This window comes from Suricata suricatta, chromosome 12 (assembly GCF_006229205.1).
Source record: "Suricata suricatta isolate VVHF042 chromosome 12, meerkat_22Aug2017_6uvM2_HiC, whole genome shotgun sequence".
Classification (NCBI taxonomy): domain Eukaryota; kingdom Metazoa; phylum Chordata; class Mammalia; order Carnivora; family Herpestidae; genus Suricata; species Suricata suricatta.
This window is the reverse complement of record NC_043711.1, coordinates 11,267,099-11,289,595: the sequence shown is the minus strand read 5'-3', so window position 1 is coordinate 11,289,595 and position 22,497 is coordinate 11,267,099. Positions and strand designations below refer to the sequence as shown.

Below are 22,497 nucleotides of genomic sequence, written 5' to 3'. Positions count from 1 at the left end.
TGGGGTACAGGAGCCATGAGCCTCACTGTCACGCCATTTTCTTTCCAGCTTTGCACAACGCACTGCCCCAGCAGCCATCGCGGCCCAGCAACCGAGCTGCTGCCCTGCCCCCCAAGCCCGCCCGGCCCCCGGCCGTGTCACCTGCCCTGGCCCAGCCACCCCTTCTCCCACAGCCCCCCATGGCTCAGCCCCCCCAAGTGCTATTGCAGGAGGATGAAGAGCCGCCCGCCCCACCCCTCACTTCCATGCAGATGCAGCTCTACCTGCAGCAGCTGCAGAAGGTGCAGCCCCCCACACCACTACTCCCTTCCGTGAAGGTGCAGTCCCAGCCCCCGCCTCCCCTGCCGCCCCCACCCCATCCTTCTGTGCAACAGCAGCAGCCACCACCGCCGCCCCCCCAGCCCCAGCCACCGCCCCAGCAGCAGCACCAGCCTCCCCCCCGGCCCGTGCACATGCAGCCCATGCAGTTCCCTACCCACATCCAGCAGCCGCCGCCACCCCCAGGCCAACAGCCTGCACACCCACCCCCCGGCCAGCAGCCGCCGCCACCACAACCCGCCAAGCCTCAACAAGTCATCCAGCACCACCCTTCACCCCGGCACCACAAGTCAGACCCCTATTCAACCGGTAAGTTGGCCCTTGCCCCTGGGCTTTGGGAAGGCTGGTGTTGGGCCCGGCATCTTATTTTTAAGAAGCCAAATGGGGGGCGCCTGGGTGGCTCAGTCAGTTAAGCATCTGATTTCAGCTCAGGTCATAATCTCACAGTCCGTGGGTTCGAGCCCTGAGTCGGGCTCTGCTGACAGCTCAGAGCCTGGAGCCTGCTTCAGATTCTGTCTCCCCCTCTCTCTGCCCCTCCCCTGGTCACACTCTGTCTCTTTCTCTCTCTCTCTCAAAAGAAAAGACATAATAAATAAATAATAAGAGAAGAAGCCTGATGAGTTGGCTTATGCTCCAGGCTGAGGTGGGCTCAGAACTGAGCCTTGAAGGCTCTGGGTTGGTTGGAGAGGCAGCCAAAAGGGGGCATTGGTGCTTCATGTATCGTTGTTACCTAGGGTCTGTCTTAGCTTGCAACCTGATATAACTGAGAATGGGTCTCCGCTGGCCCTTGTCTCAGAAGTCACAGTCAAGAGCATTACAGAGCATCGTGATCCTGCTAGGTGGGAAGCCAGAGCCCGGGGAGGCATCTGATCTATTTCTGGGAGTCTGGACAGGCTTCCTGGAGGGGGTATTAAAGGATGAGCCTGAGTCAGTTTCACTAACAGGGTGGGAAGTGAGGTCCAGTTAGAGCTAGGGGCGGGCTGGGGTAGCGGGGGCTGTTTGGGAACCTGTAGGCCTAGGTGCTCTGCTCTCAGCATTGTAAATCTCACCTGGTAGAGTGAGGACCGAATGAGAGAGAATTGGGTTTAAGCTGAGAGGTGGCTTGGGGCACACCCAAGAGCCATCTCCCGTTTCCTGCTCCCTTTGTCCAGCCTAATGCAGGCTGCCCTTTTCCACAGCAATGGTCAGGCTGGACACCCTCTTACCTCTCCTGACCCTTGTTCTCTAAGTGTCGGTGACCAAACTGTGCCGGCCGGCCGGCCTTAGTGAGGGGATGTGGTGGTCCACGCCTCCTGGCGTGCTGACACGTGCGGATCAGGGTTGAGGTTCTTGGCCTCTGTAGGGCAGACCGCATGGTCTGGCTGGGGAGTGCAGGTGCTGCCTGCAAATTAAACAACAAGGCTGTTGATCTCGGGCCATGACCGGTCCTAAACCTAGGAAAAGCCTCCAGGTGCCAAGTGGATCATTGCATGCCTTGAGCCAAGAACAGCTGTCTGTCCTCCCTGGGAAAGGCTGGTGCTGGTCCTGGCAGCTGTGCCACTCTGCCTGTTCTCACCCTTGAGGAAGGCCAGGCTTCCCTGTGGGGGGCCGTGGGGGGCAGGTGATGAGCTGCCTTCAGCAGAGCCAGTGCTCAGGGTGGGGTAAACCGCCTCTGGCCACCTGTGCTGTGAGTCCCCAGGCCCACTCCCCTGCTCTCCTCCAGCCTGGGATGGGTCATAGGGAACAGTATGGGTTGGAACACTGCTGGGGACTTAAAGCCAAGGGCCAGTGGTTGGAGTCTCAAGGGGGTGTCACAGGCATCCATGGGCACGTGGCCAGCTTGTAGGCACTACCCCTGAGCTGTTAGGCCTCCCCTCTAATGGCTGGTAGGTGAAACAGGTGCTGCTGAGGGAGCCACCCAGACAAGAGGCTGTCACAATCCTGTCGTAGGCCTGAACTGGGGCCCTCAACACCAAGTCTGGCAAAACCTGCCACATGGGACCAAGGGGCAGGCTGATCCTCACCACCATGCTCTCTCTGAGCAGCCATTCTGCCTTTCTGAGGTTAGGAGCAAGTTCTGGCCTTAAAGAGATGGGCAGGAAGGATCTCCCATACCTAGGGCATTGTGGTCTGTGCCAGGCCCGGGAGACTGGTGGAGAGCCCAGGGTGTTTGTATCTATGCTGGCAGATGACATCTGGAATCCAGCCTGGAAAAGGTCAGGGAAAGGGCCTGCATGGGGAACTTGAGTTAGGTTGTCCAGTGTGAGGCGCAAGGCAGGACCGGGAGTACAGAAGGCATTGCAGAGAGGTGGCTTTGTGTTAAGGGCAAGTGTGGCTTGTCCCACACTGGAGCTGGCAAGGCATGCCAAGGATTCAAGCAGGAGGGTGTTTCCGTGCTAGAGTAGGTAGAAGAGCTGAAGGCAGTACTTGGGGACTATATATGACCTGAGGCTGTTTTCTCACCAGTGAAACTGGGGCATCAGGTTTAAGTGCTTTGATGGAGCTTTCCAGACTCCTGCTCTGTCCCAGGTACTTGGACCTCATGGCTGCCTAGCTCTCCACTGACCCTTCCCTAACTCCCCACCCCACCTTTGGTTTGAGGAAGGTTCGTGGGCGGGCTGGCCCAATTCCCGTAAGAGCTGCAAGGTGAGGACTGTCCCACTGGCCCTGCTGTGGTGGGCCAGTTCCAAGAGTCCCCCTCCTGTGGGGCTGCAAGCTGAGTTGTGTGGGGGAGGTCCTGGGGACCTGGCCCTAGGCCCAAAGCATTCGTCCCTGCAGGCATGTTAAGCCATGCATGGACCGCTGGGAACCCAGGCTGTGTGTTCCGTGAGGTTACTGATATCCCTTTTCTTTAACCCAGGCTGTGCCATAGAGGCATCTGGTAAGCTTTTAAAAAGTACTCAGGCCTAGACCTTACCTGGGACCAAATATGTCAGGATCTTTACTTTTCAAAGATTCCTGATGATTCTGACACCAGGACTGAGCTCATGGCCCCACACAGCACTGCTGTACACTGAGCTAGGGCCCTGATCTGCTCGGGGCTTAGCCTGTATGGGGCTTGTCTGGGCCCAGGCCAGTGGCTTCCATACAAGTTGATGTGCTCCTTGTCACCTCTCCTAGGTCACCTCCGCGAAGCCCCCTCCCCGCTTATGATACATTCCCCCCAGATGCCACCGTTCCAGAGCCTGACCCACCAGTCGCCACCCCAGCAAAACGTCCAGCCTAAGAAGCAGGTAAAGGGCAGGGCTGGGCCGCAACCCCTAGGGCCAGGTGTGGGCCGGTGCCAGAGGCGCCCACCTGCCTCACCGGTCACCGTGCCTGTGCCATCCCAGGAGCTGCGCGCGGCCTCTGTGGTCCAGCCCCAGCCCCTGGTGGTGGTAAAGGAGGAGAAGATCCACTCACCCATCATCCGCAGCGAGCCTTTCAGCCCCTCGCTGCGGCCAGAGCCCCCTAAGCACCCGGAGAGCATCAAGGCGCCCGTTCACCTGCCCCAACGTGAGTGCCCTCTCTGCCCCCGGCCTGCACTGGACGAGAGCTTTCTGTGGGCTGATTGACTGTGCCCTGCTGGGCTTGGGGGCAGGGGGGAATGGGCCCCAGCCGAGGCCCACAAGCTGTTTGTGTTCCAGGGCCTGAGATGAAGCCTGTGGACGTCGGGAGGCCTGTGATCCGGCCCCCTGAGCAGAATGCACCCCCACCAGGGGCCCCCGACAAGGACAAACAGAAACAGGAGCCGAAGACGCCAGTTGCACCCAAAAAGGTAGGAACAGTGAGTCCGTGAGTGTCCCCCACTCCAGGGAGGCACCTTGGTGGGTGTGTCCTCAGGCTTTGGGCCTCTTGGGAGGAGTCCAGACGTGGCAGGACCCCTCACCCTGTGGTTTCTCTGCCTGGCAGGACTTAAAAATCAAGAACATGGGCTCCTGGGCTAGCCTGGTGCAGAAGCATCCCACCACCCCGTCCTCCACAGCCAAGTCCTCAAGTGACAGCTTCGAGCAGTTCCGCCGGGCTGCCAGGGAGAAGGAGGAGCGCGAGAAGGCCCTGAAGGCACAGGCCGAGCACGCAGAAAAGGAGAAGGAGCGGCTTCGGCAGGAGCGCATGAGGTGGGCTGGGGTTGCAGGCAGCCTGACGTGTTCTGGGGCTTGCTCTGCACTCCTTCCTGCCCCCCTGCTCACTGGCAACTCTGGCCTGCTCTCCTCAGGAGCCGAGAGGATGAGGATGCGCTAGAGCAGGCCCGGCGAGCCCACGAGGAGGCACGCCGGCGCCAGGAGCAGCAGCAGCAGCAACGGCAGGAACAGCAGCAGCAGCAGCAGCAGCAGCAGGCAGCCGCAGTGGCCGCCGCCGCCGCCCCCCAGGCCCAGAGCTCCCAGCCCCAGTCCATGCTGGACCAGCAGAGGGAGTTGGCCCGAAAGCGGGAGCAAGAGCGAAGGCGCCGGGAAGCGGTGAGTGGGGGACCTCTGGGCAGGAGTCCACCCTTGGAGGGGCCAGGAAAGGAGACCATGAACCGAGGTGTGAAGGCAGCCACTGTCCGAGAAGGTGGGGTGAGCACCCATGGGGTGGGTGCTTGGAACAGGGCTCCTCCTTCTCTGCACTGCGCTGGCCTCAGGGCCTCAGAGGTGGCTCAGGGTCAGTGCTGAGGTTCCCGGGTGTGGGCCCTGAGGGCATGGCCAGTGCTGGGAGGGTGTGAGGGGGAGGGGAGTTTGGAAGCTGTAGCCAGGGTAGGGCACCTCTTCTCACTCGCTCCTTCCCTCCTCTCGCCCCCAGATGGCAGCTACCATTGACATGAATTTCCAGAGTGATCTATTGTCAATATTTGAAGAAAATCTTTTCTGAGAGCACCTAGGTGACTTCTGACTTTGATTTTCTGGCAAAACGTTGACTCTCCATAGTGTTAGGGGCGGCAGTGGAGGCGGTAGCAGCGGCGAGGGGGTGTCTCCGGGCCTGGCCCTCCTGCATGCTATGCCCGGGGCAGGCCTGACGGGCAGCTGAGGATCGCAGAGCCTGTCTGCCTTACAGCCAGCCGGACAGCCCGCCACCCACCACCCCCTCACAGGACGTCAGCTCAGAGCACGCCTCGCCACGAGCAAGTGCCGGCCAGACCCAAGCCGCGCGTCCCCGCATGCAGGGCAGAGGCCCTGCTCTCCGCCAAATGTCTACACAGTATACACAGGACATTGTTGCTGCCGCCACCACCGTGACTGGTTTCTGTCCCCGAGAAAGTGACGTTCGTGACGTCCTGCCCACCAGGAGTCCTTCCCCCCACACCCCAGCCACCACCGCCCGCTCCCAGAAGGCCAGGGCAGGCCCGAGCGAGCTGGAGGCGGGCAAGGGCGCTGGCCCACCCCCTTGCTGGCACTGACTTTGCCTTGAACAGACCCCACCCCTCCCCTCCCCCCCACAAGCCTTTAATCGAGAGCCGCTCTCTGTAAGTGTTCGCTTGTGCAAAAGGGAATAGTGCCGTGGAGGTGTGTGTGTGTCCATGGCAATTTGGAGCGAGGTGACTGTCACGCGCGTGTGTGGGCCGGCCTCGCCCGGTGAGTGAGGCCACCAACCAAAGTCAGTTCCTTCCCACCTGTGTTTCTGGGTTTTTTTTTTTCTATATATATATTTTTTGTTGGATTCTATTTTATTTTTAATTCTCTCTTCTCCTCCAGACACAATGGCACTGCTTATCTCCGAAACGGTGTGATCGTCTCCTCATTGAGCGGCGGCTGCCACCGCGCTGTGGGTAGTGTGTGACCGTGGCTGTACTGTGTAGTGAGCATAGTTGGCATATCTTTGTTTGAAGTTTGTTGGTGACTCCACCAAACTGGTGTAAAAAAAAAAAAAAAAAAAAAACCTCAAAAAAAACCCACAAAAAACAAAACAAAACACACAAAACACAAAAAAACTGCCTATATTTTACTCAGTTTCAAACTTTATTAGTCTCTTTTTAATTATAAAGCCATGTTTTCTTTTCCTTCCCTCCTCCTTTGTTTGTTTTTTAATGTCAAATCTGTTTTGAGTTGGTTTTTTTTTTTTTTTTTTTTTTTTTTAACCAGGAAAGGAAGGGCCAGGGGACAAGGCGGGCACCAGGGGCTGGGGGCACCTGCCACTTCCCCTACTTTTTTTTTTTTTTAATTTTATAATTGGAGCCCTTGGTGAGGTTACGTGTGCCATGAGAACCCACTCTACACCACGACGCTGGTGCCTCAGTGTTGGCCAAACTCTGGAGTCACTGACTGGTTTGACTTTCATACGGTGAATATGCATTTGGTCTGTACTGATCATGGAATAAACACATCTCTCTTTTTTAATGCTGGCGTCTTCCTGACATTTCTTTGTGAACCACCTGTTGCCTAGCTTAGGCCCAGGCTCCACCCCCTCCCCGCCCCCCAATCCCAAACCACCTTTGTACAAGAACTACCACCAGGGCCACCTAGGCCGTCTCCTGTGACCAAGGTGAAGCTGTGACAGGGAGTCCAGGTACCCATTCCTCCTGTGGACCCTGGTCTCCTAGTGGGGCTAGCATGCCCCAGCAGGACCTGGCCAGACTCCAGACAGCGTTTTCCCCCTTTCCCCTCCTCCATCCTGCTCCCCCCACTCGCTCGAGGACTTGGGCCACTTCTGCCACCTTGCCTGCCTCTACCTTAACTACTCCTTTCATTTAAGCTCAGGGTTAACCAGATGTTCTTAGAGAAGTGTACATCCCCCCAAAATGGGATCCTCCCCTGCCCCGTGCATGTAGACACGCACGCACACATGCCTGCCGAGAGATCCTGCCATATGGCCACCCTGCCACCCTCTGCCTGTGTGCCCAACAGCGCGCCACAGGGTGAGGGGGCATTCAAGAGCGGCCCCTAGGATGTAAGATGAAAGTATCACTTATGTGTGCAGAAACGTAAACAAATATTTCTAGCACTCTTAACCCGTCTCCCTTTCTATTTCAACTGGAAAAGCCCTTGCATCATCTTGTGTTTGGAATCTGTGAGACCTGGCAAGGGTTCAGGCATCCGGCCAGAGGCCCCCACTCGCCTCCCTACCCTTGCCTCACCCCCCACAGCAGGCACCTCGTGCCACTGTGTTGGTTCCAGTGGGCCTCGCATCAGTTCTTCGGGGTTTCTTCCATCTCCTCCCACCCCCTCATTTCTGTCCCGTGCTGTGTTCAGTAACTTCCCCAGGCCAGGTCCAACTGTTTAGCTGGAGAAATGTTTTGTCTGCACCTTCTAAAGGTTTAACTCTGCCATGGCCCTCTCCACACCTCCCTGATGGGTGTTCCTCTAACTGGGTTGTAATTAGAACTTGGATCTACTATTTGATTTTTCTGGCCATTTCCCATTCCCTCCCACAGTACTAGAAATCTTAGTCCTATACAAGAGTAAGAGGTGTGTACAAGCCCCCACTGTACTGTATGCACGGATCGCTTGGCCAATAATTATGTCAGTGAATCTGAGACTTGTATTAAACACTTCAGACATTTGTAGAAGGGGATTCGTAGACTTTTCACTTATATACTAAAGGTTTTTTTTTTTGTGCAGTTCTCATTGCAAAAATAAACATTTGTACTGAATATAAAATTAATCATCCTGTGACTACTGCTGTCTTTTTGTCTGAGGGCAAAGCTTGGGTAGAGGGATGGTGGGAGTGGGTTCTGTGTGGCAGAGGAAGAAAGGCGATCCCCAGGCTCTCACCAGCCATGCAGCCAAATTATATGACTCACAAGGGATACCGGGATCACCCCGTGGTTGGAGGATTGATTTGATGGAAAGTGTAAAAGAAACCGAAGCTGTAATCCAGGCTAATCGTGCAAGAAAAGAAAGGTACTAAGTACAGGGAAACCTTTGTACACTACAGGCCATGTAATCATAGCCGCCTACCTGGTGCTGAGATCCGCTGTTCACTGCGCCCGAACCACATAAACCACCATTCCCCTTTAAGTAGGAGCCCACAGACCTAATTATGGGCCTAGGACCGTGTCATGTTCAGCAGCCTTAACAACACAAAGGTGAAGGTTAGCGGTGGGAGGTGACAAAAATAATGAGAGGGGACTTTGGAGGAAACCCATAGGGAAACTAAAGATGGGTAGGGTCCGTCCAGTGATGGTGAGGAGCGAGTCTATGCCTAATGAACGCCCTAAATGGGTCCTCAAGAAATGGCCACACCAGGAGAAAGCCAAAGCGTTCCAATGGCTGCCTCGGACGGGAGAGGTGGAGCCCCAGATGGTTGCTTTTTTTCGAAACTCCTGTTCAGCGGGTTGTATGGCTTTAGGCAAATAATCCCTGAATTTCAGGTTCGACGTCTGTAATACACGGATGTGATAATAGTACGTACACTTAATAGGGTTGTTATGTGGGTTAAACGATGAGTGACTGAAATGTTCAGGATCTTGAGGAAGGTTCCAAAACAGGAAGAAGCTGCCCTGTCGGCCTTCTCGACCGATTCTGCCCTACTTCCTCTTTCTGACAGAACCCCAGGGACACAACTGGCCCGGTCCTTCGGCTCGCGGCCCGGGTCGGCCCTCTAGAAGTTAGGGTCCCCGCGTCTCTATTGGTCGCCACCGGCGAACCCCCACGCCCCCCACCCCGGGCTCAGCACCTGCCGATTGGCTCCCCAAGGAGACCTGTCACCCGCACGTCAATGACCACCGTCCTCCAATCACAGCCGTGCAGGGGGCGGGGCCGACGGGCACTGGACTCACTGGAGGGCTGCCCGGGGTCGAGGCCGCTGGTCCCGCCGTTGGAACCAGGCCTGGTTGAGGCTGCTGCTAGGTCTCAGCCAGCTAGCCCAAGGACAGGGCCGCGCGCTCCAGGAGGGGAGCTCCGAAGGGCGGCGGCCGAGACTCCCAAGTCCTCCTCGGGCTGCGGCGACCGCCCGCGCCTCCCTCCTAATGCAAGCCAAGGCACTACCTGTCCCCTTCTTCCGCTTCCGGGCCCGCCCACCCCGCCATATTAGGTCTCGGCCCCGCCCCCGTCTCATTGGCCCAGACCCGGTCTGACCCCCAGCTTATTGGCCCAACCCTCGCACCCAAACCATCAGGGCCCAGCCTCCGACCTTCTCCCGCACAACCTTAGGCCCCTCCTCACCTGGGCTCCACCCTCGCCCCGCCCACTCTCTAAGTCACGCTCCCATCTCTTTCTCAGCTCCTAGGTCAAGGTGGGTCCACGGTTCCGGCGCGTAGGCCGCGCCTACCCTGCATTGCTTCGTTTCAGGCCCTGCTTGTCCGGACACCGGTCTTCCTCTGGACTTAATATTCCCACCCACCCGCAGCGGGAGTCCTACTAGGCCCCGCCCCTGATGCAGCCTTCCCCCGCCCCCCGCTTGCCTAGGGCCCGCCCTCAATTCTCTTCCCCTCCCCTCAAAGCTCCTCCCCAGCCTCGGAAGCCCGGTCCTCGCAGCTCCATCCCCTCACCCTATCCTAGTTCCCTGACGCGCCCAGGTGTTTACCTGGCACTTAGGTGAGTCGTGTGTGGTGGCAATTTCAGTCTAAGCCTCCCGCCTCTTCTCTCGGCGCGTTCCTTAAGCCCCGAAGGCACGGAGGGACCCCAGACCAAAGGCGGTGGGCTCCCGAGCCCGGATCCCGCCTCGCTGCTGCTGCCCTCGCCCCCCGCTCACACCCCCGAAGGCAGTGCCGAAGTCGTCCCGGGTCGCGGCGACATGCCGGAGCTGGTGGTGACAGCGCTGCTGGCGCCTTCGCGCGTCACTCTGAAGCTGCTGCGCGCCTTAATGTGGAGCCTCGTGTTCTCCGCAGCGCTGGTGGCCGCCGCCGTCTATGGCTGCGTCGCGCTCACCCACGTGCTGTGCCGGCCCCGGCGCGGTTGCTGCGGGCGCCCCCGGCGCACCCCACCCGCCTGCTTGAGCGACCCCACCCTGGGCGAGCACTGCTTCCTGACCCTCAAGGTAAGCGTGCGTGCGCGGGTGGCTGTGGGGGGCGTCGGGGCTTCAGGGCGGGTTGGGAGGGGCTCGAGGACCCCCGGGGGTTCGGGCCTGTGTGGCCCGGGCCCCGGGTGAGCAGGCAGCAAACGGTCGAATTTAAATATGGGTCGGCGGGTGGCCGGAAGGTGCGGGGAAGGGGTGTCAAGCCTAGTGAGGAGGGGGGATTCCCTGGGTCTCAGACAGTGCCCTCCCCCAGAGCTCGGGCCTGCGCCTCCACTATGTCTCCGCTGGACGAGGCAACGGGCCCCTCATGCTGTTTCTGCACGGCTTCCCGGAGAACTGGTAGGTCTGAACCCTAGGGATCTGGGGCGCCCAAGGCTGCGGGTGGAGCTGGAGGTGCAGCTCGGACCACGGGGGCTGGCTGGGTAGACGGGCGCCACAAGGCATACAGATGGGGTGCTTGAGGACAGGCGTCTCCGGGAATGTCCCTGCAGAGATGGGACAAAGAGGTATCGCCCTTGAGGCTGCCCTAGACCCGAGTGCAGCTGACCTTGCCTTCAGCCCATCTTCCTTTCTGGGGGGTCCAGGGCAGGGAGGTGGGGTCGCCTAAGGCCCCTGCAGGGCGGAGGATGCCAGTGCAGCCTGGGGACCCTGACTCAACCTCCCTCTCCACCCACCTGACAGGTTCTCCTGGCGCTACCAGCTTTGGGAGTTCCAGAGCCGGTTCCACGTGGTGGCCGTGGACCTGCGGGGATACGGCTCCTCAGATGCACCTCGGGATGTTGACTGTTACACCATCGACCTGCTGATGGCAGATATCCAGGACGTCATTCTGGGCCTGGGTGCGGATACCCCCATCCCAGGCCTGGCCTCCCTCACACCTGCCTCTCCTCTCCCTGGCATCTCACTTACATGGGTTCCTCTCACCCTCCAGGTTACTCCAAGTGCATCCTGGTGGCCCATGACTGGGGCGCAGTCCTTGCCTGGAACTTCTCCATCTACTACCCATCCCTGGTGGCACGAATGGTAGTTGTCAGCGGTGCCCCCATGTCTGTGTACCAAGGTGTGTTGGGGAGTCCAGGACGCTGGGGTATGCCTGTGGGGTATGTCTCTGTGCCTACACTTCTTTGTCTGCCAGTCAATACTCCCGGGCCAGGGGGCACGCATGATGCTCCCAATCTACAATCAGGGACAGGACGCTCAGGAGTAACTCACAGTTTTGGGGGCACTTGCAGGTAACAATTGCTCTGACAAGGAGCTCTGTATCCATAACCAACACAAGCCTCTGTGCATACAAAAGTATTTTTATCTCCACGATCCAGTTGGGGAAACTGAGGCAAGAGAGGCTAAATGTCTTTCTTCTGGCAAGGAAGGCATAGATGAGTAAGAAGATGCCCTTCTCACCACCTGAATCTAATTCCCAGTATAGTAGGCCTAGTGCCATGGTCTCTCTGCCTCTCTCTCTCTCCCTCCTTGTGGCTGTGTCTTGTCCATCTCTGTCTCTAGACTGTCAGCTCTCTGGGGGCAAGGGAGTTTTGTTTGTTCCATTTGCTGCTGTGTCTCTTGGGTTTTAAACAGGTCCTGGCATACAATAGGTGCTCAATAAATGTTGAAATGCATCCAAATCTGGGCAGGGGAAGCACGCCAGTGGTTGTGGGGGCTCCTGGGAGCTGCAGAGGGAGGTGCCCCCCACGCTGTGGGTACAGTGACCACTCGGCAGGGAGGGCCACCCGTACCACAGCCAGGAGGAGTGTCGAGTCACCCCACAGGGTCAGTCAGGCATGCGATGACATTCCTGAGGGTGCCTGACCTGGGTGCATGTAGGAGCGCAAGGGTGTGGGGCCACCCCAGGCCCAGGCCTCACATCTGCCTTTCCCCTTACCACCCGCAGACTACTCTATACGCCACATCAGCCAGTTCTTCCGTTCCAACTACATGTTCCTGTTCCAGCTTCCATGGCTGCCTGAGAAGTTACTGTCCATGTCTGACTTCCAGGTGCAGCAGGGCGAAGGCCTAGGAGGGTAGGTGGAGGGTAGGGGGCTGGGACTGGCCAGGCTGGGTGCTAGAACCATAGTCCTGCTGTGTACCCAGATCCTGAAGACCGTCCTCACACACCGCAAATCAGGCATCTCACACTTAACCCCCAGCGAGCTCGAGGCCTTCCTTTACGACTTCTCACAGCCCGGTGGCCTCACTGGGTCCCTCAACTATTACCGAAACCTCTTCAGGTGAGACCAGACCCAGGGTGGGAGCCCAAGAGAGTTCTGGGGGCCAGGAGGGAGGGGCGGTTATTCTTCTACCTGTCTTGGCCCTAGGAACGTCCCCCTGGAGCCCCAGGAACTGACCGTGCCCACGCTGCTGCTGTGGGGAGAGAAGGACCCCTACTTAGAGCAGGGGCTGGTGGGAGCCATCGCCAGTCGCTTTGTGCCCGGCCGGCTGGAGGCCCACATCCTGCCGGGCGTGGGGCACTGGATCCCGCAGAGCAACCCCGAGGAGATGCACCAGTACATGTGGGCCTTCTTGCAAGACCTGCTGGACTAGCGGCCCTCCCTCCCTGGCCTGCGTGTGCCTGGGAAACTCCTGGACGGCACACAGGCATGGAAGTCCGAGACCGCGTGAGAGTGTGTCTGTGCAGGCCCTCAGCCACACCAAGCTGCATGCTCACACACCAGTGTGAGTGTGTTGTGCACGTAAACAAGCACTTCAGCCCTGGGGAACCGGGGACTCTTCTCCTCTGCAGAGCTGGGTGCAGTGTCCTACCTCTCCCCTTCCGGGGGCCTCCCCCTTCCTGCCAAGGTTGGCCCCCGCAGCTGCACAAACCACAGACTCTGACCTTCCCCTCCATGGCTTTTCATCTCCAGTGTGAGTCTTCAGCTAAAAGCTGTTCAGTCCAATAAGAGTCCTGGCAGCCATATCTAGCTGCCTCAGTTTAAATGCAAATGAATTAAAATATGGTCCATTAAAACTCCAGTCCCTCAGTCACTCTAGCCATATATCAAGGGCTCCATTGACACATAAGCATAAAGCATTCTATTGGACGGTGCTGATCAAGGTACTCCTGGAATAGGGGAGTCTGTGCCTTGCTACCTGGCCACCTCACCAAGGGGAGACTCTCATTTGCTAGCCAGGTCCTGGTCAGCTCCCACCATCTTCCTCCAGGCTGTGACTCCAGGCCTCATTAAGTCAAGGTCTCTAGCTATGGCCTGGGAAAGATCCCTAGGATCCCTGTGTCAGATCCATGGAAAAACAGCTCTGGGCTTTGTTCGGGTGGATGTTTGAGATTCTGGACGGGGCACAGGAAGGGATCAGCTCCCTGAATGACCATCTGAAGTCTGAGACCTGCCTCTCCAGCTCCTGGAATCTTCTCCAAATTAAACACAGATTCTGCTGAGTCTTTGGGGGGGGGGGGGGGTGGTAAGTAGGGGGGCTGCGGCTCCAGCCTCCTGATGAGGTGGGACAAGTAGAGGGTGAATCATCCAGCCTCAGGCTGGTCACGGCCCTTCTATCTCCCCAGCCTTTGCCTGGCCTTTGGGGAGTGTGTCATGATGAATGATGATGAATCTCTCTGGGGACCTGTAACCTCATAAATACATTCTCTTGTCCCTGGGATGGGCCTGGCTGGCTAAAGCCTGCCTGTTGGTCATCCCCTGCTGTACTCTGTTGTCTCTAACATAACATCCTTTTTACCTATCATGTGTGTCAGGCACTGATCTAGGCCCTGGCGAGTGAACAACACAGCCTTACTCTGGAGTTAACAGAACGGGCATAGAGAGCTAGGTGAGTGTCTTACGGCTCCGGAAAGGCTTCCCTAGCTGGGGGACACACTTCAGGGAGTGGGAAGCAGTAAACAGGAAGGCTGGAGGTGGAAATAAGCCTAGGCTGCTGGAGTAACGACGTGGCGATTAGTGGCTTCTAGGGCAGAGCGAGGGAGAAGAGGCCACAGCCAGACCGCCAGGGGCTGTGAGGAGTTTGGATTAGATTCTCAACGGGAGCCGGGGGGAGAGTTTTCAGCAGGGGAGGGACATGGCTTGCATTTTGAAAAGCTCCCTGTTGTGACCGGACAGTCCCACGCAAGAGTGCAGCGGGGAGACAGTTGGGGGCCCATCACTGCCTTAGCACAGGGCAGCCTATTGGCCCGATGGGAGCCGGGGTCCCCAGCACCGACCCACCTCAGAGCCCTCCACTTCCAGGGTGGGAAGGGTGAGTGCCCCTTGGGGGCGAGGAGACGGGCCGGAGAGAAATGGGACCCCACGACCTCAGAGCCTGGGGTGGAGGTCTGGGGCGAGGAGGCCTGCGGGCAGGATGAGGATGGTGTGTCCAGGGGGCGGTGGGTCTGGCGACGGTTGTCAGGGTGATGGGGAAACGGCTGATGGTTGACCGGAACGGGTAGCGGTTGTCTGGGTGATTGGAGGGGCCCAGGCGAAGGCTGACGGGAGGCCTCGGACAGTTGCTGGGGTGACGGACAGTTGCTGGGGTGACGGGTCCGCTGACGGTTGCCAGGGTAACAAGAAGGCGCCGTCTTCCGCCTCCTTTGCTGCGGGGCGAAGGGAGTCAGAGTCTGGGAGTCGGGGGATGGAATTAATCGCTGCGATTGGGCAGAGTCCTGGCTAGCGAGCCAATAGAGACTCGTGACTCCGCCGAAGGCAACCTGAGCCAATCGGCGCGAGCCTTTCTCCCGGAGGAGGGGCTGGGCGCGCGCATCCCTTCCAAGTCTGAGAAGGGACCCGGTGGTTTTGGAGGGGGGCGGCCTGGCTGAGGCCCCTCCCAGGCTCAGAGACTCCCTTTCCCTGCTTAGAGCTCCCGCCTCCAGACCGCCTTCCATCATTCATTCATTCAGTCAGTCGGTCAGTCGGTCAGCCATTCATTCATTCATTCATTCACTCATTCATCTGCCCTACTACAGGCTCTGAGCCTTTGACCTCGCACCGGAGGAGGAATGGGGAAGGCGGAGTAAGCAACGAGGGAGAGAGGGGGGCACTTACTTGAGGAGTGAGAGGGAGGACTCCCTGGAGAAGGCAGCCTCGGAGCTACCCCCTGCAAGGATGTGACCCAACCCATAGAAGCCTCCATGCACAGCTGATATAGTGTTCCGTGAGACTGGGAGGGAAGTTGGGATGGGAAGCTGTGGACTTCAAACAGCAGGCTAGGAGACTGATCCCCAGGGGCCAGCAGGAGAGGGTTTCAAATAGGTCTGTGTGTTTGGAATATTACTTGGGGGCTGGTGAAGGGGCAGGACTCGAGGGGCAAAGCTGAGGGTTGGGAGGCCTGGAAGGAGGATGGGCGTGGTCCAGGCCAAATCCAGGCCCTGGGTGAGGAGCACATGCGAAGGGAAGACCAGAAGCAGGTTTGAGGGGCATGGTCAATATGAGGAGCTGGGCCCCTGGGGCAAGGACCTAGAAGCATCTGTGAATTAAAAACAAAGATGGTCAAGGGAGCATCCGTGTGTGGTGGGGCAGAGGGGTGCTGAAGCTGGGAGAAGATGAAGTCTCTCCAGAACAGAGCAGACAAGACTGGAGACTGAGCCCCTGGGGCCCCAACATCGAAGGGACAAGCAGAGCAGAGAAACCATGGAGTTAAGAAGGAAAGCAGGCAAGCATGATGCCCCAGCAGCGGAGGGCAGGGGATGTCAAGGGGGAGGGGCACCACACATGGCGTCACAAGCCGCTGACAGATTGAGAGGAATGAGCCATGCACATCGTGAGGAAGGGAAGCTGGGAATGGAGGCTGAAGACACAGGACTTGGATGATCCGAGCCCCCTTCAGCAGGAGTGAGGAGGGAAGAACGGGGACCCCAGCTGTTAGCCTAGGGAAAATAAGTGGCACATTCAAATGGGGGTAAGTTGAGACAGGTTTGGTACAGGGACCCATACAGTGGGCAGGGTTTGGAGAAACCGAAGGGGCGAGCACCCATGGAGAGCCATTACCATCCCTTGCTGCCCCTGACCAGACAAGAGGGAAGAAGGGTGTTAGAACCCAAGCACAGGGGCACCTGGGTGGCTCAGTCTGTTGAGCATTTGACTTCAGCTCAGGGCGTCATCTCATGGTTCGTGAGTTCGAGCCCCACGTCGGGCTCCATGCTGACAGTTCAGAGCCTGGAGCCTGCTTCAGATTCTGTGTGTGTCCCTCTTTCTGCCCTTCCCTGTTTGTACTCTGTATCTCTCTCCTCTCTCAAAAATAAATAATCATAAAATAATTAAAAAAAAAAAGAACCCAAGTACAGATGTGTGCAGACAGGGCCTTTGACCAAGGGATACAGCCGGATGAGCTGACCCTACAGGAAGGGATGCAGGAGGATTAATACCCCATTCTTTCCTTTGGCTTCATCTTCTGCCAGTGCCTTCTATTGGCCAAACCCACCTGGAAGCCAGAGGACAAGGCCGTGCATTGATACAGCTGGTAGAGGTCAGCCTCTGAGGGCATGGAGTGGGTGGAGGAGGGGAAGAATGAAGCAGGGGCAAGGGGAAGGGGGGTAGAGAGTAGAGAGTCAGGAGCTTGGGGGCGGGACAATGCGAGAGGAGCACTTGCTGCATATTCCTGTGAACTTCACTTTGTGGCAGAAGAGGGCTCAACCTCTGGCCAAGGGAAGAGACAATGAAAAGCCCTGAGGAGGAATTTCCCTTCTCTGAAGCAGGAGGACAGGTAGAGAGGACAGGTGCCACACTTATAGAGAGAAGGACAAGCTTCAAGGGCCATGGAGCCAAGAACAGGCAGAGGCCTCAGGGCGTCATGGTTCAGACCTGAGTGGGAGGAGATGGGGTCTGGAGGAAGGTTGTACACACAGACGACTAGAACGGTCTGAGCCAGGGCCTGTGCGGCCAAGATGCCCAGTGGATGTCCCACCCAGGGGAGGGTCCTAAGACAGGGAAACCACCACCTCCAGCAGGGGTGGAGAGTGGCCTTCAGAGCTGCAGGGTCCACAGCTGCTCGATAGAAGTGAGTTCCCTTCTCTTCACTCTCTTCCGAACTCAGTTCTCACGCCCTCTCCTCCTCCAAGAAACACCCCCCACCCCACCCCCACCTCCACAGTCACCAGCCCTCATCCCTTCCTCTGACCAAGCCCTGATCTAATGGGGGCAGTCTCAGAGCTGCCAATGGGCACATTCAAGTCTCAGCTCCTGGGGCCCACTCTGTACTGAGATGTGCCTGGTGGGTTCATTCAATCAACTGATAGTTGTTTCACCTACTGTGGGCCAGGCGCTCTGCTAGACCCTGGGGATTCAGCAGTGAGCAAGACGGACACTAACACGCTGAGCCCTGCCCTGCTAGCCTCTGACACTGAAATCTCTCCTTCCCTCCTGCCACGGTCCATGGTTCTTACTTGTTTGCCTTCATGTTTCTTCTCTTTTTTTAAACTAACTTAAAAATTTTTTAAGTTTATTTATTTTGAAAGAGAGAGAGAGAGATAGAGCATGAGCAAGGGAGGGGCAGAGAGAGAGAGAGAATCCAAAGCAGGCTTGGCACTGTTGATGCAACGTTTGATCCCACGAACTAGGAGATCATGACCTGAGCTGAAATCAAGAGCTGGATGCTCAACGGACTGAGCCTGTCTTTGATACCTGTGCCTATCCTAGATTGTCAGTAAAATGTTTGTCGAATGACTGAATATTTGTTGAATGAGTGAAGGAAGGTGAGGAGAGCTGGAGGGGCAGAGGGAACTGCCAGGTGAAAGGAGCCTTCAGGGTATGAGAAAAGAGCTCCAATGGTCCACGCAGCCCAGGCCAAGACCGGTAAGGTGAGAAGGGTGTCACTCTGGGCAGTGGGGAGCGGTAGAGAGTTGGAGCATGAGAGGACACTAGGGAGGCAGTGGCCAGAAGAGCTGGTTGGGTCTACAGCCAACAGCCCCTGGAGTCCAGCCTTCCCACTCTTGCCCAGGGCCCACACCCAGCAGCCCTCACCCCTGCTGGTTGTAGTCAGGCTCCCATGGCCCACTGCCTGGGCCTGGGGGCCTGGTCTCAGCTTTGGTGCAGAGGGCAGGATTGTGGTCCCTGGAGGAGAAGCTGAGGGCACGTTCTCAGGTTCACGGTCATCAGCCTGGGCCCGGCAGCTGTGTCTTGGCCTGGCCCCAGGTCCTGTGTCCCTGGGGACTGAGCTCATTGAGGAGAAATGCAATGCTGGGCCAAGGTGGCTGGCAGGGGCAGGGGAGAGGGCGCAAGCTCACCGCCTAGTCCCACCACGCTGTGTGACAGCCCACTGCAAGGCTGTGGGAATAGTGGCTCCAGACTATCCTGTCCCCCAAGGGTCTGGACACCTTGGGCTGGTTCTGCTACTGTGGCTGGAAGGCAGCAGGATCCTGGAGCCAGGACTCCACATTCTACTTGCTGAGTCACGGGGACTTGATCTGGGATTGACACCCAGAAGGGGCTCTGTAAATGTGTCTTTCTGTCTTTTTTCTCCACTCCACTCATGCTGGCCTCAGCCTGTGTTTTCACTATTATTGCTCCCTTTTCTTCTCTGTTTGCTATGGACCAGAGGCCACTGGATCAGCAGAGTCACAGACTCTAGACATTCTGCCTAGCAAAATGTGGCTCCAGGCTCCTTGGTTGATCCCTCTGATGAGGAGCTCAGCACCTCTTAGGACATCTATTCCAGCAAAAAGTCCTTTCTCAGATGGATCAGGGGAGGAGATAATCCCCTCTTGGAGCCCTACCTTTTCCCCAGGACCCTCAAACCCTTTTCTGGACCTCCAGACTTCTAGAATGGTAATGAAGAGAGTGGTCTGGGCCCCCCATGGCAGCCCTTCTGGGTTGGGCATCCTAACACCTTCAGCAGCCAATTCCTGAGTCACCATACTCCTCCATGTCACCGTCTCTGTGCCCAGACCATGCTGTGTGCTGCCTGGTTCCTGGAAGCTCCCAGTCTAGGTGAGGATACTGAGGACATAGATACCCCAGCGCCTTGTGGATCAGGCTGATACAGAGAGCAGAAAGGTGCTGAGAAAGCCCAGGGGGGCTCTGCCTGGGGGACAGAGAGGACTTCCTGGAGCTGAAACCTTGAAGAATAAAGAGAGTTCACCAGGCACAGGGATGAGAGGCTGGAAGAAAGAGGGACCAGTGTGGGCAAAAGGGTGGCATGGTGAGAAATAGCAGAGCATTCCCTATAACTGAAAGAAAATACATTAACAAACTTTTTCTTAATGTTTATTTACTTTTGAGAGAGAGAAAGAGAGAGCACGTGTGTGGGAGGGACAGGGAAAGAGGGAGACAGAGGATCTTCAAGGGGCTCTGTGCTGACAGCAGAGAGCCCAACGCGAGGCTTGAACCCACAAACTGTGAGATCGTGACCTGATCTGAAGTCAGATGCTTAACCGACTGAGCCACCCAGGCGCCCCAAGAAAATACATTTTTGAAGAGAACACTCGCTGTGAGTTCCTGCTTGGGGAGGAAGCAAAAGGGTCCTTGTAACTAGCTGGGTGTCCCCACAGAGGGAAGAACCTGGGCAAAGGCCATGAGAGCACAAGGCCTGCTGGGTGAAGAGGGACACTGAATCTGTGTGATGATGAGAAGGGAGGGGCTGCAGAGGGTAAGGCCAGTCTGAGCTCTGAAAGTAGGGCCCAGGGGCTTGGATTTCCTCCTGGGGTGATGGGCTCCCAGAGCTGCACCTGCCCTAGGGTCTGTTGACTCAGTACACTTACTATGAATCACGCTGTGCTCCTTCTTGTGCAACTTTTGTCCTTTTCTCTGTGTGATCCCCACTCCCACCCCACCCTGCCCACACCCCTCATACTCCTGTGGCCTGGAGTCACTCAGGCCTGAGTTCTAAAATGTGTTCTTCCTCTAGAAAGCTTCCAGCAAGTCACCATAAAAAGGCAAATAGTCCCTCCCCTGGGAGCTGCATCCAGAAGAGGAGACTGGCAGAGAGAATCCTCACTTCCTGTCCCACAGGGCTGACCCATCTATCAGCTTGTGGGGAGGGGAGGTGCGGGGGGGGGGGTCGTTTCTGGCCCCCAGGCTGTGGCCAGTCATTCACCTGTCACCCTTGGCCCTTCATGCTTCTTCTTTCTCACTACTTCTCTGCCTTCTTCCCCTCTTCCTCTTCCAGCTTTTAAAAATCATCCAAGGTATTAATGGATGAAGGCATAAGCAAATATGATACAGCCAGTCAATGGAATATTACTCAGCCATAAGGAAGGCATCACTGGTTCATGCTTCATGGTGGGGATGAACCTCAGAAACATTATGCTGAGTGAAAAGAGCCAGACACGAAGGATCCCACGCTGGGTCCATGTATATAAAATGTTTAGGACAGGCAAATCCATGGAGGCAGAAAGCCGCTTGGAAGCTGCCAGAAGCTGGAGGAGCGGCTGCCCTAGGGGATGGGGTGTCCCTTTGGGGTGATAGAGATGTCTTGGAAATGGATAGAGGTGATGGTTGCACTAAATGCCACTGAGCTGTGCACTCTAAAATGGCAAAGTGGTGGGGCATCTGGGTGGTTCAGTCAGTTAAGCATCTGACTTCGGCTCAAGTCATGATCCGTGGGTTCAAGCACTGCGTCAGGCTCTGTGATGACAGCTCAGAGCCCAATGCGGGGCTCAAACTCACATACCGTGAGATCATGACCTGAGCCAAAGTCGAATGCTCAACTGACTGAGCCACCCAGGTGCCCTTAACTCAGTTTTTCAAAAATTCCCGGAAGAAATTATCAATAAATGCCCAACCCAGTGGGTGAACATTTGATGGGCACCAGGCTATTGACATAGTCTCAAAGTATTTCCCCACATGATACTGAGATTTATTTATTACGGGAGGAGGGGACAGGAAGAGAACAGTACCTTGATAGTAGGGAAAGTTGGCCAACTTCACATAAGTGGTCAAAGTTGAATATCACCAGTGTTGGGAACTGATGTCAGGTACCTCCTGATACGCCGCACTGGGGAGGACCAGCATCTCCTCTGTGGTTCTGCACAATGACATACTCCCTGGGTGGTCAGCCCGCTGGACAACATCCTGAGAAACGAGTGGCCTTGATTCTCCCAACATGGCAATACCACAAAAGACAGGGAAAAGCTGAAGAACTGATTCAGATCAAGCAAAGGTGGCAAAGTGTGGAAAGAGTTGGTGAATCTGGACAAAGGGCATATGGAAATTATACTATTCTGCGTTTGACATTATTTTAAAATAAAAAGGTTAAAAGTTGCCTGAAGGTCTCCACACTGCCCTGGTGAAAATCTCCCATCATGGCTTCCAGATGCTCAGCTCCATATATCGATGACCCATCTCTAGGCAACGTAGATTCAGCGCCTTATGCCCAACCCATCCCTCCTCCTTGTAGCCAAATACCAGGGGAGACAGCCTGGCCTCTTTCTCCTCCTCCTTATGGTGGCGATGTGACCCCTGGCCTGTCCACTCCTCCTCCTTTCTCTGCTCCCTCGTGTGGGTGCAGACCTGTGTCTCTGCTGTGGTGTTTTCCCTCCAGTTCTGCCTTCCTGGCTGGGGTCCACTGGACCCTTCTCTGGGGAGCCCTCTCTGGGGGAGGAAGGTATACCGCAGCCCCTGGAACAAAGCCAGGCATAAAGCCAGAGATTTACACGCACCTGTTGAATAAATGAATGAACAAATAAGGAACTACCCTCAAGCAGAACCCTCACCAACCCCTCTGCATGCCCTTCCCAGACTCTGTCCCTCCCTCTGGCCCAGCTCTGAACCCATGGAGCTGGAGGGCTGTCTGTGTCCAGCTTTTTCTTCTGTGGAATGAGGGCTCCTCCAAGGTTGGGCTTGAGGCCCCTTTCCGGGTCCCCATTATCGCCACATGGACAGAGTGGGCTTCAGGGTGGCTCTGGAGCGAGACTGATTTTGGAAAAGGCAGTTGATCAAATCGAGCAAGGCTGAGCAGCAAAGCTGTAAGGGGGCTGGCTGGGGCTGGGGGCTGGGGTGGACTGGTGGGGTTCATGCAGGGGAGTAAGGAAGAAGAAGGGTGCTTTCCAGGAGAGCTGAGAGTAAGAAGGCGTGTGTGTGCGCGCATAAGTGTGTGCGCGCGCGCGCACCCTCACATCCATGAGATTCCTTCCTAATGCGTGTCTGAGGTCTGAGGCTACAAATGCTGCCCCTGGGTTTGTGTCTTATATTTTAAGTCCTCATGAAGCTCTGTGCATACGTCTGCGGTGGGGCAGGGTGGTTGTGTGTGCATGAGATTCCGAGGACGTGCCTGGCCTCAGTTTTGGGGTATCTGTGGCTCTGGGTTTGTGCCCTGGCTCTGTGTGCGTCCCCAGGCTCTGAGTGTGGGGAGCGTGGGTGTTCACGGGACTGGCGTGTCTGTCACTGCGGGTTCAGCCCACGCCTCATCGAATGGCTGGCTTGAATTTCCAAGAATCTGCGGGTCCCAGGCTGTGTGGGTGGAGGGTGGGCAGGGACCCCAGGA

At 56.9% G+C, this 22,497-nt stretch overlaps 2 protein-coding genes across 3 annotated transcripts in view; both read left to right on the top strand.

Moving 5' to 3' along the window:
- The window catches only part of BRD4 (bromodomain containing 4), a 39,788-nt gene extending 33,201 nt beyond the window's left edge, over window positions 1-6,587 (top strand). The window contains exons 15-21 of the mRNA XM_029917838.1: window positions 11-627; window positions 3,418-3,530; window positions 3,630-3,792; window positions 3,924-4,054; window positions 4,189-4,394; window positions 4,493-4,733; window positions 5,056-6,587. Of these exons, the coding sequence (XP_029773698.1) occupies window positions 11-627; window positions 3,418-3,530; window positions 3,630-3,792; window positions 3,924-4,054; window positions 4,189-4,394; window positions 4,493-4,733; window positions 5,056-5,124 (1,540 nt within the window). The 3' untranslated portion in view covers window positions 5,125-6,587. The remainder of the gene's footprint in view (window positions 1-10; window positions 628-3,417; window positions 3,531-3,629; window positions 3,793-3,923; window positions 4,055-4,188; window positions 4,395-4,492; window positions 4,734-5,055) is intronic.
- Window positions 6,588-9,589: 3,002 nt separating this feature from the next.
- EPHX3 (epoxide hydrolase 3) lies at window positions 9,590-13,113 on the top strand. Of its 2 annotated transcripts, XM_029917566.1 has the most exons (7): window positions 9,590-10,167; window positions 10,400-10,485; window positions 10,828-10,985; window positions 11,078-11,206; window positions 12,035-12,138; window positions 12,235-12,371; window positions 12,459-13,113. In XM_029917566.1, the coding sequence occupies exons 1-7, from the start codon at window positions 9,925-9,927 to the stop codon at window positions 12,682-12,684; spliced, it is 1,083 nt and encodes a 360-aa protein (XP_029773426.1). In that variant the 5' UTR covers window positions 9,590-9,924; the 3' UTR covers window positions 12,685-13,113. The 2 variants fall into 2 exon arrangements, with proteins under 2 accessions (XP_029773426.1, XP_029773427.1); XM_029917567.1 differs by lacking the exon at window positions 12,235-12,371 and having other exon boundaries at window positions 12,035-12,164.
- Window positions 13,114-22,497: the final 9,384 nt, after the last annotated feature.